This window comes from Fukomys damarensis, unplaced genomic scaffold, assembly GCF_012274545.1.
Source record: "Fukomys damarensis isolate Sample0158 unplaced genomic scaffold, DMR_v1.0_HiC HiC_scaffold_38, whole genome shotgun sequence".
Lineage (NCBI taxonomy): Eukaryota > Metazoa > Chordata > Mammalia > Rodentia > Bathyergidae > Fukomys > Fukomys damarensis.
The window spans coordinates 2,694,223-2,710,693 of NW_022900950.1; the positions used below are offsets into that span (position 1 = coordinate 2,694,223).

Here is a 16,471-nt window from a genome sequence, read left to right on the forward strand (position 1 = left end):
ATTATTTTGGTACTGGGAATTGAACTCAGGACCTGGTGCTTGCCAGGCAGTTGTGGCATCACTGAGCTACATCCCTAGTGTAGAGTACATATTATTATTTCAAGACATTATTCAAAGTCAGAGCTGCAAATACACACATGTATGTATTCATGCTCTTGATGTGTTTAATTGCAAAGCATAATGAAGCCTTACCTTCTTATCAAAAAGAGGACACCTTGGGCTGGAGATTTAGCTAAGTGGTTCTACTGCCTGCTTTGCAAGCACAAGGACCTGGGTTTGATCCCCAGTATAAAGAAAAAAAAATACCTTCCCCACTATTATAAATTTAGAAATAAATGGATATAGGCTATTCTGAAATGTTTTTGTTTTTCCAAGGGATTTTATTTACTATATCATCAGCCCACTAAAACCAATAATGCTAACTTTCTTACAATGTACTTAAGGGCTTAAAGAGAATGTATTCAGACCAAGAAAGCATACAGTAATAACATGAAAATAAATTCTAAGAAAATAGTGACAACTTCATAGAAAATTATAGTTGAGCTGGACCTTTGCTGTAGTAAAATGACAGTAATTAATAAGTTCATTTTACTGTATATCAAAATTTTATTTTGTTTCAGGAATAATTTTTCAATGAAAAGCAAGGTTTTTTTTCTTTCAAATTATAGTATACAGAAACTTTAAATGTGTACTTAGGGCTGCAGTTGTAGATTAGTGGTAGAGTGCTTGCCTAAGGCCCTAGGTTTGACACTGCCGTGCCACAAGAGTAATCTATAAATAATTTCAGTAATGACATTGTCAGAAGTTATTTTCATAAAACAAAGAATGCTTAATTACGCACCAACTATTTTATGTGGTTTTGAAAATCTAGTTTTTCTTATAGCTGATTTAAAAAATGCAAAGTGCCATGCATGATACATGCTGGTAATACCAATACTCTGGAGGCCAAGGCTGGAGGATAGCTGCAAGTTGAAGGCCACCCTGGGCTACATACATAGTGAGTCAAAGCCATGTGAACTATGAAGCAAGATCCTATCTCAAAAAACAACAACCAAAAAAAAAGCATAGTTATTTAAGAAGCACACATTAAAAATTTGCATCTAAATAAAGAAGTTTTTGGAGGGAAAGGTATAGGGGATTAAACCCAGGGACATTACACTAAGCTACATCCTTTCTTTTAAAAAAAATTTGGGGTTCAGAGTCTTGCTGAGTCACTAAGTTGCATAGGTTGGGCTTATTACCTTATTACCCTCTTGCCCTAGCCTCCCGTATACTGCTAGGCTCAAAATAAAGATCTCTTAGAAATAGTTTTTAAAACATTTTAGTAAAAGTTATTTTAATAAAATCACTGATTTGAGTAGATTTTTTTTGAGCCTTACCACTGTTGAGTTTGATCTGCTGTACATTATAGCCAATACTTTTGGCAATCTTTTCCCACAGCTTATTTTGAAAAATTTAAACTCATGGGGAAGTTTCAAGGAGTTTTGTTTGTGTTTTTCTTAGTTTCAAGTATGGATAGCATGTGATAAAATACAATAATCTTAGGTATTCAGTGTAAGTTTTGGAAAGTTAAATGCAAGTGCCACCCTAAACAAGATATAAATTATATCCATGATGATCTGGATGTTGATTTACTGCTTGCTACTGGGCTTCTGGATCCTCCAGTGAACATAATAAGGAAAATATACAGATAATACTGTTCAAGTCCATTACTGGAGGATTTTTCCATCTTTCTCCATGACATATATCAGACTCCCTGTCTTGAGGGGCGGGTAGAAAAAAAGAGCTGTGGATGTAGATTAGTGTGAAGACCCTGCACTCAACTCCCAATACTATAAGAAATTAAAGTCTAATTTTTTTTTTGGTACCGCGAATCAAACTCATGACCTTGCTGTGTTTGCCAGGCAGGTGCAGCACCGCTAAGCTAAATCCCCAGCCCAAAGTCTTTTTTTTTTTTTTTTTTTTTTAAGAACAGCATATTTTTAGAAGACCCCCATAATCTAGTGGCTAAGGCTTTAGTTTTAGACAGGTAATGAATGATTTATCTCAGAATAGGCCTATTATTATTTCTTTAATTTTAAGTTTAAGTTGCAGTTTCCTCTACTATGTGAGATATTAGAATCATGTGTGCATATTATTATTCAATGAATGGTGGTAGTTGCTACAATAATAGAATAATGCCTTCATTATTTTGTGATTTTTTTCAGAAAGGGAAGACAAAAGGAAGTATGAGAGAAAAAATAGACAGTAAAGCTCAACTGATAGCAAAAACATTTATTTCTATTTGACTTAATAATTCTTAAATGACTTTTTTTCTGAAATGACTTTTAATTGTGAAAAAACCTCATGCTACAAGATAAACCAGCAGTAAGTCAGGATAGTTGCTACTTTACAAGAGTGATTTTAAAATTCTGTTCTGAATTAGTTTGATTTTTGAAGTATTAACTACAATGTAGTCTAACTTCAGATTTTGTGATTTTTAGCTATTAGAGATATAAGATCTACAACACAAAATTTTTGAATAGAAGATCCTTTGTTTTTGGGTTTTTTTGTTTTTTTTTTGGTACTGGGGATTGAACTCGGGTCCTTGCACTTGAAAGAAGATCTTTTATAATTCATAATTCCTGTTGCCAGGCACTGAAGGATAGCACAGAAATTGAAATTGTGGATGAGAAAATGAGAAAAAGGGTAGAACCAGAAAAATGGCCAATCCCAGGCCCTCCTCCACGAATTGTGCCACAAACAGATTTCTCTCAACTGATTGATTGTCCAGAGTTTGTACCAGGACAAGCCTTTTGCTCACCATCAGGTAACAGCTTTTCTTCTAGAGCAAACTATGTAATGGTGGGCTATTTGATCCATTTTACCTCTTTTTAGTCTTTCTTGTATTTTGTAGGAAATTAAAGATGACTATATGACTTTTGATGCTTTAAATTTTATTTACATTGCCTCCCATGCAGAGCTATGATTTAAATAGAGATCTACGAATTATTGAAGCTCTTATGTTTCTTGTTCTTAAATAATATGAGTACTTTATCATGTTTGGAATTTCACCTACCTGTCTTTTAATTTTATTCAATGATTGTAAATACATTGTGCCAGTTTCCCCCTTCTAAAATTGGAGTAGTCTAAAAGTTTTATACTCTAGAGTGAGACAGCCTTTCTTTAACTTTGCTAACAATGTGCTATGAGTTAGCCTTCCTTTAACTTTATCATTGTGCTGCAAAATTGTCTTGCAGTAATATGATGACCCATATTTTGAAAGAGAATTAGGGTTCTCTTTAATCTGATTGTGTTTAGAATTTCCCAAAACCTCTTTAGTGTTAAGAACTTTTTCCTGGATCATTTTTAAGATGTTCCCTCTTGGGGAAAAAAAAATATGTGCTTAAACTTTTTTCAGTCAGGGTGGTGATCTACTGATGCTCTTGGATGTCATTTGATCGGAATATGCAGTGGAATAGGTGACTCACTGAAATGCCATTGTAAATATTGGAACAAATTGTGCTGTGGAAACGAAAGCAACCAGACTGTCTCCTGTACAACAGTGTCTACTCCCAAGCCTCTGTGGAGGAGGCTGGGCCAACACTACAGTGGAGATAACCACCTTTGCGATGATGATGTGAGACAAACCCGAGGACTGCTATTATCATAGGAGCTTCCCATTTCTACGTAATTGGCCTGGGCTGCATGGGCTACTTTTCTTTATGGTGGGAAAGTTAATTATTATCACTGTGGAAATTCTACAAGATCTTTTTGTTTCCAGGCATATGTACTTGTCTCCATATTAATAAAAAGCAGGAAAAGAGAGGACTGAGAAGCATTTCCCAAATTGTTAGGTCTTTTTCATATTTGATTTCGGTATAGTATATGTTATGTAATACACATTGTCATGGTGTTTCACGTGGACTATAGGATTTATTGATGTGGACAACTAAGGGCGAAGAAATTTAAGAAATGAACAAGGGAAGTATTTGCTTTACTGTTGGAAATGTATTTTTGATACATCAATATGAGAGACTCGCTCGTTGATAAAACTAACGATGGACAGTCTCACAAATATTTTTATCTCGTGTTACCATCTCGTATTTTTTTGTCTTCTCTCTGCTTCTAATCCCAGTAAGAAACTTGCACAAGTGTTTTTAAAAGTTGAAGAAAAGTGATATTGTTTGTTTAGTTTTTAGCTTTTTTGAAAGATGTAATGGCTGATTGTATAAATTAGAATTATTTATTGTATAAAAGTGGGGTCCAAGATGACATTTTTAACCAGCACATAATCGTTGGTAAGTTGGATGATATAGAAATATTTTTTCCACATGCTAGTTAAGTCAGTCAAGTTGGTGATGCCTGTCCATTAACCATTTATGTCTTATTAATAAAATTACAGTAAAATTATGTTTTGTACATTTTGTATTTTTTAACATACACTTAGAGGCATACAAATACCTGCAGAAATCAGCTCAGTGCATATTAAAATATCAACTATTAGGATCATATACACCAGACTGTAGTAGTACATGAAGAGATAAAGATAGAAGTATTATTTAGAATCATACCAGTTCATATTGCCACAGGAATAAATATGTAAATCACCTTTTCCTGGGAATCTAAATTTCTTTTTTTTTTTTTTCTTTTTATTGAGTTTATTGGTACAATCTAGGTATACAGTACAGTTACATTCATTATTGGGATTTTGTACCTTTATATAATAGGTCTTGATTCTCATTTTTTCCCCTTGTCCCTGCCCTCCCTTCACCCCCTCCTACCCTCCCCATTTACAAACACTTTATTTCCATTTTTTCAGTTTCTCATATTTTTTTTCCTCTCCCTTATTACCTTTCCCCCACCCTTCCCACTTTCCCTACACCTTTAGCCCTTTACTTCGTATTTCACATTATTAATTATCTCATTAGGATCCTGTGTACTATTATAGTTTTTCACACCAAAGAAACTATTCGGTATTTCAGTTAAAGAATCTCTGTATGAACATTAAAAATAGGGAAACCTATAATAAAACTAAAGAGGAAAGTAAAAGAGAAAAGGCAATGATGTAGGATTAAAATAATCCTTAATTTTGGAGATGAAAATGGTCCCTGAACATATTTAAATTGCTTCTTGCTCTTTATAGTCTTATTCATGTTTTTTCATTATTTAGAGAATACTTTATTAGTTTCTGTAATCAAACCCACGTAGATATGATGTTACCCCTGTATACATGGAAAAAAAATAAAAATAAAAAAAATTAACTTTTCTAGACCAATATGGGAATCTAAATTTCTGACCTTCATAATCCTCTGCTTGTACTAAGAAAGCCTAGTTCCCTAAAATCAATGGAGAAGTTGAATGTCAGCAAAACTTTGAAGTTGAAACAAGATAGAAAGCCTAGACTGTTTTTTTAGGTAGAGAAAAGTAGTAAAACTGTTATCTATATCTGTTGATCTCAATTTAGAAGACCTTAAAACTTTTTTAAAGCCCATAATGGTAAAATATTTTTAAACATAATTAATCCTCTTCATCAGAGAAATTAAATTTTCTATTTTTTCCTCTCTGGAGGTTGAATTGTTTAACACGAGTTGACATTGCACTGAGCAGAAGACCTTAATGCACCACAAAAGGTTGATAATTAGAACAGTAACATTCCTTTTGAAATGCAGGCTCTGCTGTGCTATGGATACAGTATTGCACAATCTACTCTTAAATAAAAGAATTTCATCAGAGTTGAAAAGCCAGGCACCTGACAATCTTGATTTTGGGGGAGGGACTTTTAAAAAAATGTATGAGACGATCCAATGATTATTAGATAAGCTGTGGGATTTCCTTTGGAAATGTTCTTCAAAATGTTACACATAAAATATACAGTCCTTTTAAAGAAACTTTTGTAATTAACCAGAGCTGTGGTCCTTCCAAGGTAGAAAACAAAGCAGTACTAGATAATACAAATTTATGATGATTTATTTTTGGAGAGCCAAGATGACAATTTTCATTTAATAAAACCAGCAAAGATCAGTTTTGTATGTTCTCACAGGTTAACACCTAAGTGTTGAAGAAGTTTTTTTAATCTGTATAAGTTTAATATCAGATAATATAAATCATATTAAAGTCATTTAGATTTGGAAGATTAGGAGTTTGCTATTCTTAAACTTTACAAATGTAGCTGAGTGTGGTGGTACACACTTGTGATCCCAGCACATCGGAGGCTGAGGCAGGAGGAGCGCCACAAGCCTGAATTACATAGTGAGATCCTGTCTCTTAAAAAAAATTTTACAAATGTACGGTTTGAAATATTTTCCATCTGAAAGAAAATACAGGTACAAAAAACCTAGGACATATACATATGATCCTGTCTCTTAAAAAAAATTTTACAAATGTACGGTTTGAAATATTTTCCATCTGAAAGAAAATACAGGTACAAAAAACCTAGGACATATGCATATAGCTTTTTTAATTTAAAAATTTTTTTCTTATATGTTTGTAGTATGTGATGATTTCATTCATTATGGGGAGTTGGTACATGTTCATAACACACAATTCTTTTTACATCCCTTCCCCTTGTGTATAGCTGATCATTATATAAATCCTTTTAAAGTCTCACTGTAAGACTTGTAAATTTTCCTGTCTACCCAAATTTTTTGGTGTTTTAATACTTCATTTTCTAAGCACATGTAAATATAATCAAATACCCTTGTGATGGAAGCATATAATTCATGCTCAAGAAACTTTAGAGATTATTACATAATAAAGTGTTAGGATATTAAAAGATTAAATTTTTGCATTAATGACAGTAGCTTTTGATTTTCCTACCATGTGCCAGGTGCTGTACTTCTCATTTATACATGTACTGTATGTTGTAAGTCAATTCTCCCAATCTGCATTTGTGAAACTGAATTGATACAAGGATAGAGACTGATTGTTTTTAAGATTTTAGTATGGATATAGATAAATCATAGTATTAGAACATTTCCCCATTACTATAACTTTATGAGTATGAAACAGTCTATACCCTGTGTTTCACTTACAGTATTTTTGTTAATGAGTTGGTACCATTAATTTAAATTTTCAAAGTTTTTAATGAGATGCACTAATAATTTAAGAAGTTGTAGCTTGTTATCGTAATGCTCATCTATAAACAAGCCTAGGAAACTTAAACCCTGTCTGAAAATGAAAAGCTATGGACATACCTCAGAGTAGTGTACTTGCCAAGCATGCACAAGGGCTCAGGTTCTATCACCAGCACTAAAAAGGGAGGGGCTTAGAATAGCAGCCTCCAATAGAAATATGTGAACTATATACATAATTTAAAATTCTAAATTAACTTTTCAGTAGATATTACTTTGCTGAAGATGGATCCTGAGGTCCCATACATGGTAGGTGAACACTACCATTAAGCTATACCCCCAAAACTAGATAGTTTAGAAACTTGGCATGGTGTCATTCACCTCTCAGCCCTTGGAAGGTTGAGGCAGGAAGATCACTGGGAGTTCAAAAGCCACATAATAATTCAAGATCAGTCAGGACTCCATAGTTAGGACCCTATGTCCAAAATATTTTAAGGTGAAAATATAGACTTAAACTTCACTTCTAAAAAGATACTTATAAAGCAATTTGAATTTTACTCATGGAGTATGTGATTCTTTTGATTAGAAACTGGCAAAAACGCAGCCAGACATGGTGGCACACACCTGTAATCCTAACACTCAGGAGGCCAAGGCAAAAGGATTGCCATGAGTTCAAGGCCATCCTGGACTACGTAGTGAGTTCAAGGCCAGCCTGAACTGCATAGTAAAACCCTGTCTAAACCAAACCAACAACCCATACCCAACAAACTTGCACAAGTGCTAATGTTGAGAAGAAAGGCCTTTTAAATTGTAAGTTTTATTCAAGTTGGTTTTGAGGTTTGATCTCAGTGTCTTTGCACTGAGGTATATATATTCTTAGCTATTTTTTTTTTCTTTTTTGAGACAAGGATTTGTTAAATTGCCAAGACTGGGCTCAACTTTTATTCTCCTGACTCAGCCTTGGGAATCTTGGAATTACAGGCATGTACCACCCCATCAGGCCTGCCCCCTCACCCTCCTTCCTGGGAGCTGAACCCAGGGCCTTTACACCAAGCTACCTCCCCAGCCCTTTGTACTTTGATTTTTGAACTGCTAAGTTATTCAAGCTGTTTGTTCTCAAACACGATCCTCCTGCCTCAGTCTTTCAGAGTGCTGAGATTACAGGTGTGTGCTATAATGCCTGACCTACACTTTCGCTTTTAAAATTTCTAAATTTTATGCCACAAGCCTTGTACTTTAATATGGTCACCTTTTATGCTTTTCAGTGTTCAGTATGAGCCAAGGTAGTAAGTGGGCATGCTCATTTAGTGCATTCAGGCAAACTTTTAAGTGAACAAAATGTGAAAAATAGGAGTAATGGTTGCTTTAGATTCTATTCAGTGAGGGAAAGTTTTTCCTTAAGTAATATATGTATTTAGACCAAATGGCTTAACAGCAATTGAGATTCCTTAATTGTAGTTTATAGGTTTTAATCAGTCACAGATAACTTGATTCACAAATGATTTAGCAGCATAGTGACTCACGACATTCTAGAAATTTGAATGTGGTGGTCTGTGTAAGGATCGGTGGTGATATTCCTTATGTTTATTATTCAGTGGCTATTCTTTTGCATAAATATTATTAAAAGAACTTTGTGTTTGAAAAATAATCTGGAAAGATTTTAGTTGAGATTGACTTGTTGTGTTTTGTGAAAAAAATACCAAGGAACAAATGAAATGTAAATAGGAGAACCTATTATTTTAACTGTAGAACTAATTTAAAATTTTAGAGTCTGCCCCAAATTCTCCAAGAATTGGAAGTCCCTTGATTCCAAAGAAAAATACTGAAACAAGTAGTCTTCAAGCAATGTTTAGAGGTTTGTCTACCAGTTTACCTGACTTGGATTCAGAACCTTGGATAGAAGTAAAGAGGCATCACCTGCCCCCAATCAAATTAAAGGTAAGTTGCTATAAACCAGATAAAATGTGATACTTTCTTGGTTGAGTGTAAGGTCAGAGACTTTTCTGTTTGTCAGATACACATGCTAGAAATGCATGTGTCTGCCATCGTGCCTGGCTATGTGCATGTTAACATCCTGAAACCCCTTTCTCAAACTCTGTAAAGATGCCAAGTAATTTCTACAATTTGTCAGGGTATACTTTTCATTGAAGTGGCTTAGTTTTGACAGCCCTGTCAATGTACTACTTTTTTTTTTTTTGTACTGGGGATTGAACTCAGGACCTTGCCCTTGCCTGGCAGGCACAGTTACCACTGAGCTAAATCCTTGGCCCCAAAATTATCTCTCTCTTTGGGGTGGGAGTATCAAGGATCAAACTCAGATTCTTGTGCTTGCAAAGCAGAGAGCAGAACCACTGAGCTAAATCCCTGGCCCAGTGTACATTTTTAAAAGCACAATATTAATTGATACATTTTAGGCATAATAATGATAACACTCATCATAGGGAATTTGTACATCCTGCCTCTTCTCCCAACCTTCCTTCAAGTTCCCTCCCCTCCCTATGTACAAAAAAGCTTTGTTTCCATTTTTCTGTTCTGTTTTCTCCTGATTTTCTTGTTCTTTCCTTCCTTTCTCTCTTCCTCCTTTATTCCCCTTCCTATTGAACATTTTCTTCCCATTTCCCAATATCTGTTAACACATTTTAGTCCTCATTTTCACTTTCTGTTTCTCACACCAGAGAAGCACTGTGATTTAAATATGTGTCTGGTTTATTTTTGTCAGTGTACTTCTTTAAAAAATGATCTTTCGAGGCCAGGATTTAGCTCAGTGGTTCTGCCTCCTGCCTTACTCAGAATGCCAAGTTTGATCCCTGGTAGCAACAACAACAACAACAAAAAAAGCCCCCCCAAATTATCTTTTACATTTTAGCACTGGGGATTGAATCCATGGCCTCTTGCATGCTAAGCATGGCAAACACTCCAGAGTATATATATAAAGAGAGTAATGTGTATGTAACTTTCTGTTGAATCCTAAAAACATTATTATGTTGTTGGCTTGGCTATAGCTTTCTTTTCATAAAATTGAGTAATCCACATCTCTGTATCAGTGACTTTTTCTTTTGAGGATTAAGATGATGTTTTCTGGGCCAGGAATTTAGCTCGGTGGTGCCCCACCTGCCTTGCAAGTGTAAGGTCCCAAGTTCTGTCCCTGTAAGATGTTTTCCTCCCTACTCTTGAAATTTTTCCTTGGTGTACATCTGTTTTTATTGTGCTTAGTGCTCATGTCTAAGAAACTTTACTTTTTCACTTTATAGTGTTTCTTTTCAGCTAACATTGTATCTCCTTATTTGTTCATCATACTACTGTAGTTCTATAGTTGGAGATTTAAAATAAGTTTCTACTTTGATATTTTCATCATTTCCACCACTTTTGTTTGTTGAACTCTTTTTTCTCTTATAGGATGTTGGTTGTCACTTAATATCTGGCAATTTTTTGATTGAGTGTTAGTAAATTAATATGGATTTTATTTGTTACTTTTAGATCTGCCCATTCAGAGTCCATTTTGCTGAATGTGCAAATGCAAAAATCCCATGGACGTGGACTTCTTATTTTGGGAGCCAAAATTATATTGCCTTTTATATTATTTTACAGTTTTACTGCTAAACTATAGTCATTGAGAATACAAGCTTGATACAACCTACTTAGAACATAGTTATGTGATATTTTTAAAAAGATAAAAAATGTTTTCATATATAATACTAATAGCTATCTTTAGGAATCAATATCTATACCCAAAAAGGCATCAAATCAATAGTGTCTTCCAGAAGAACAATAACAAGAGAAGAACTTGATTCTCTATTTGATGAAGAGATGAAATAAGTAGAACGATGAAAAAACATTCACCGATTGGTCACATACAGATTAAGATTATGAAATTGATGACTGGGACTTAAACAGGACTTTGATTGTAACTCAGACAACACCTTTTATGAGAAAACTTCCTGAAGAGACTGAAGGCAGCTGCGTGCCTTAGACAAAACGTACATGAGAAGTTACTGAAGTTATCAGTGATGGCTTATATTACTTTGAGCAGGATCTATGGATGGATGGAAAATGAGAAACAGCCATAAAGGTAATTACTTCTGGCCAACATATTTTTGCTGGTATTTTGTTCTGATTATATGTTACTGCTTATATTAAATTAGAGACCCTATTTTATTTTATTATTTTTTCTTTCTTTTTGGTACCAGGGATTGAACTCAGACCCTTGCACTTGCGAGGCAGGTGGTGGAACCACTGAGCTAAAACCCCGGCCTCTTTTTTTACTTTTTTTTTTTAGAGGCCTTATTTTATGAAATGTTAAATATAAATAAATATTTAATTTGAAAAATTTCTGGAACTATATTTGATAGTCACAATTGAGGAACAATTTCACCTGACAGCATAACAAATACTTTAAAAAATTTAAAAAAGTATTTGCACCCACTGACTAAAACCCTTGCTTTTTTCAGATAAGAACAAGGTTCTTATATGAAGGAATTAAAAACTGAACTTACTGTAGACAGACTTAGTTTTTGTTTTTTTCTTTTTTGGTACTTGGAATTGAACTCAGGTCCTCATGCTGGCCAGCAGTCTGAGCTAGATCCTCTGCCTTGAGACTTAGTTTTTTAGCTCATTTGTAAGTTGGCTGTCACACCAGCTGTATGATTTAGTGGTTTTAAAAGGGATTTATGTTCATGCCCCCTTCATTCTTATTCATCTTAGTTTAAGGTATACTCTTTTTTTTTTTCTTTTCCCGATGCTGGGGATTGAACTCAGGTCCTTGCGCTTGCAAGGCAGGCCACCGAACCGCTGAGCTGAATCTCCGGCCCATAAGGTATATGATTGTGGACAGAGTATAAAAGATGAAATTGGCTGATTGTCTCTCTTGTCCAGTCATCTTTAAGGATGTGATTTGAAAGCATGTTCCAATTTTGTTTTATCTTACACCGAACCGCTGAGCTGAATCTCCGGCCCATAAGGTATATGATTGTGGACAGAGTATAAAAGATGAAATTGGCTGATTGTCTCTCTTGTCCAGTCATCTTTAAGGATGTGATTTGAAAGCATGTTCCAATTTTGTTTTATCTTATTGCATTTCACTCCAGATCCTGGCCTCTATGCCAGTTATTAAGGTAAAATACATGGGTAGCTTACTGGTTATCTGCATTTTTTGATATGACTTACAATGATATAGGTAGGGCTAAAAAGTAATCTTTTTCAGCCATTAAAGTTATCAGAAAAGGTCTTAAACATTTGTTTTGGGGATAGACTAATGAGGGAAAATTATATAACATTATACAGTATACTAAATAGAAACATGACCTTGATTAGAGTTACAGTTATAGAAAGATAAGCTGTCCTGCTAGTGGTTAAATAGAAGACTGCCTGCCACTGGGCTTTGTGTCATGAAGAAGTATGCTTTCTTTTTTGGCTTCTCACTTATTCCTAGAATTTCTTTGACTGCTTTCAATCTCTCACCTTCTCTGAGCACTACCTTTTTGGAGAACCTGCTTCAGGCTATGATATCTTGTTTTTAACTATAGCCTTACCAGGTGTCTGCCTGCCCTGCTGTTGTGGGAAGGGACATATGTTTTATAAACTTGAGAGTTGAAAGTGATTCCTTGTGTAAACATTGTTTCTTAGTTGTGATATGTAGGTTATGTACATAATATATATCTTAAATCCTTTTTGAAAAGATGTAGATAAATTTTACTAACAGGTTAAATTTAGGCACCCACTATTCTCTTCCTTGTTGCATTATTTCACCACAGCATAATTTACTATCAATCTTTCTGTATATTTTATTATTATTCTGTGTGAGCAAATGAGAGTAAGATCCCTGAGACAAGGATTTTTTTTGCTTATTTATTGTTATCTTCAGTTCTGAAACAATTTCTGCCTCAAAATATTATTCAATTTATACTAGTTAAAATAAATGAATTGTAGATTAAATATTATGTACTAACCAAAGAAAAACTAACCACCATGTATAATATTTGACTTGTGGGAAAATGTTTTCAAAAGTTCTAAATAGCAAACTTTTTTTGAGATAAGGTGTATGTAGTTCAGACTTGTCTTGAACTTACTATATTGCCCAACCTGGCCTCAAACTCACATGGATCCTCCTGTCTAATCCCCTGAGGGCTGAAATTACAAGGGTGTGCCACCATGCCTGGCTCTCAAGTCAACTTGAAAAACATGGAATTGGTAGATGATTGTAAACCATAATAGTTTAAAGCTATGTGTTGACTTACTGAGGCAGGTGCTGACCTTGTACATTAAACATTAACCAGAGGACAGTAATATTGGCCATATAACTTTAAACATTATGGATAAATTGCAGATGTTTTTTCTTTTCACCTGATTCTTACCTATATTCCTATCAGTCAACTGAATCTTCCTAGTGGTCCCCCAGCTCGAGCTAAGCAAGTACTCTACCACTTAGCTACATATTCAGCCCTGAACACATAACTTCTGATTAGACATGTACTTTTCATGTGGAGCTGTGTAAAGAGAGACTAATAAGCTATTTAACATGTTCACTGAGTGCCTCTTATATTCTAGGTTACAGTGCTAGTTCTTGAATACAGAATGAAAAAAGATAATAAATATGCATTTATTTGTGCCAGAACTTGTTGATAATTGGGGAACAGACATTAAAATAAACCCACAATATGTACTTAATTAGAAACTATAATCATTTTTCTAAAATTTAAAAGCAAATGTTACTGGATTAGATGGTTAGAGAATTCTCCTGAGAGTCAAATTATGGTGAAATTTGAAGATTAGAAATTAGCCATACGAAGAGAACAGAGACAGTATTCCAGGAAGAGGTATAATAAGTCTGTCTTAAGGGTCAGCAGGGGGAAAGATTTTGACATATTTTAGAAATGAACAGTTTGTCTAACATAAAAAGATAATTATGGTTATATAGGCAGGAATCTGGTCATATTAGAATTTGTGGGCTATGTCAGATTGAATTTGTAGAAAGTAAAGTGCAGGATTTTATGTAGACAGTGTGACATGATCTAATTTTTAGCTTTGGAAGATCACTGGTTGCTATTGCAGAGAATTGATTGTATGGAAACAAGAGTAGCTAGAAGATAGCCTATGAGGAGCCTGACCATCTATAGAATGGATGTTGGAAGTTTTAAGGCAGTCTAGTGGCAGAGAATATGTAGAAGTGAAAAGATCCAGATCTGAGCCCCAAATGAATGTTATATTGAAGATGTATAGGGAAAAGTGACAAAGAGGGCATACAGTACAAAAATAAGATAGTATATTTAAACTCAAATACTTAACTTTTTAAAGTACTTCATCAGATTGTATGTTAAGTATATTATTATTTGTATATGATACATTGAAAAGACAAAGCAGAAGATTAAAAACAAAAGTATATACCATAAGATTTACCAACTGATTCCATCCAATAGATTCATCACAGTCCCTATCAACATCCCAGCTGACTTTGCAGCAATTGACAAGGTGATATAAATTTCCTGTGGAAATTCAAGGGACCAAAAAGTAGTCAGAACTTCCTTTAAAAAAAAAGAAGGAAGAGGAAGAAATGTAGGTAAGATGGGGAGGGAGAAAATGACAGTGGCAAGCAACAACAATTCAACAAATCTTTGCAAGATTTGGAATCCAGACATTGGAAAATTGCAACGTGGAGAAAAAAGTAGATCCTGGGAACCAGGAGAGATGTGACAGGAAAATTAAAAGTTACCGAGAAATAATAGACAAAACATGACATGGAGAAGAGAAGAGGCAATCTGCACTTTCTCCCTAGCTCATGATTCATTGGACAGGGAAACTGAAGCTACAGAGACTGAGTGCTGAGATCCCCAGGATTCACAGGAAGAGTGCAAGACTCTGCTCCTGCGCAAGTCTCATCAAGCAACAGCTGGTGAGTGACTCTAATACAAGCACCTGCCATATCTCTGGAGACAGTATTTGGTTTGACACCATATTAGGGAGGGATTGATTATTTAAACTTGGGACTCACAGCAGCCAGACTGCTTCATTTAGGACTCCCAGTGTTACAGTCCCACAGTGATTGGGTGAGTCTACAGGGGAAAACTGAGGCCAGGGACTGTGCTGGAAAGAAAACCTCTGAGGGGTTTGCACTAATGAACACAGGCCCCGCTTCCACAGCCAGAAGCCAGGTCCAGCCTAAGTTGGTTTAGATTTTGAAAGTTGTGACATCAGAGCCAACCTCTTACTCTGTACTTCCTGCTGGTGCCTACATTTAGCACATACATTTATAATGGTAGCATTCAATCATAGGGAGTTTGCACATATATATAATACCTGCCTCTTCCACTAAAGTTCCCTTCCTTATGTAGAAAAGCTTTGTTTCCCTTATTTCCTTCTATTTTCACTTTCCATATCCCTTTCTTCCTCCCTCTCCCCTCCCTTGTTTCCCTTCCTATTTGAACATTTTCTTCTCATTTCTCAATATCTATTATGCATTTTAGTCCTTATTTCCACTTTCAGTTTCTCACACTGAACCACTGTGGTATTTAAACGTGTGTTCTATTTATTTCACTTGAGTATGGTCCATTCATTTAGCTATAAATGTCTGAAGCTCACCTTCTTTATTGGCAGAGTAGTGCTCCATTGTGTAAAAAAACCCCACATCTTTATCCATTCATGGGTTGATGGTCATTTAGTCTGTTTACAAGATCTAGCTATTACAAACTGCTGCTACAAACATGAATGTGTATATATTGCTGTGGTATGTTGCTTTTAATTCTTTTGGGAAGATACCAAGAACGGAAATAGCTGGGTCAAATGGAAGCTCTAGTTTTAGTTTATCAAGGAATCTCCATGCTAATTTCCATAGTGATTGCATCAGTCTACCCTCCCACCAAGAGTGAAGAGTTCCTTTTTCCCCCAAGGCTCCAGCATTTGTTATTTGTTGATTTCTTGATATCAGCTATTCTTTCTGGAGTGAGATGGAGTCTCAGCATTGTTTTAATTTGAATTTCAAAAATGACCAATGATGTTGAACATTTTTTCATGTATTTGCTGTTTTTAATTCTTCACCTGAGAAGTGTCTTTTCAGATGCCCATTTTTGGATTGCATCTTTAAATTTGGGGGATTTGATTTTTTTTTCTTAATATATTCTAAATAATAGTCCTTTTATCTGATGAATAGCTATTAAAAAATTTATCCATGCTGTGTTTTATCTCTTCACTCTGTTGGTGGTTTCTTTTGCTGTACAAAAGCTTTTTAATAGGATGAGGTCCCAATTGTTGATTCTTTGTAGTATTTCCCATGTGGTCCGGGTTTTGTTGATGAAGTCTTTGCCTACTCATATGTCTTCAGGCATTCTACCTATTCTCTCTTTCAGCAGATTTAGTGTTTCTGTTTTAATATTTGGATCTTTGTCCGTTTAGATTTTAGGTTAGTTCATAGTGAGAAATATGGATCTCAT

At 34.9% G+C, this 16,471-nt stretch overlaps 1 protein-coding gene across 4 annotated transcripts in view; it reads left to right on the top strand.

The window, feature by feature from the left end:
* Larp1b (La ribonucleoprotein 1B) overlaps nt 1-16,471 on the top strand; it is a 129,717-nt gene that overhangs the window by 30,844 nt on the left and 82,402 nt on the right. For 3 of the 4 annotated variants that reach the window (XM_010618863.1, XM_010618864.1, XM_010618865.1), the window contains exons 9-10: nt 2,635-2,809; nt 8,821-8,990. In XM_010618863.1, coding sequence (XP_010617165.1) covers nt 2,635-2,809; nt 8,821-8,990 — 345 coding nt within the window. Of the gene's footprint in view, nt 1-2,634; nt 2,810-3,400; nt 4,393-8,820; nt 8,991-16,471 lie in introns of those variants that run through there. The other variant, XM_010618866.3, reaches the window with a different exon arrangement.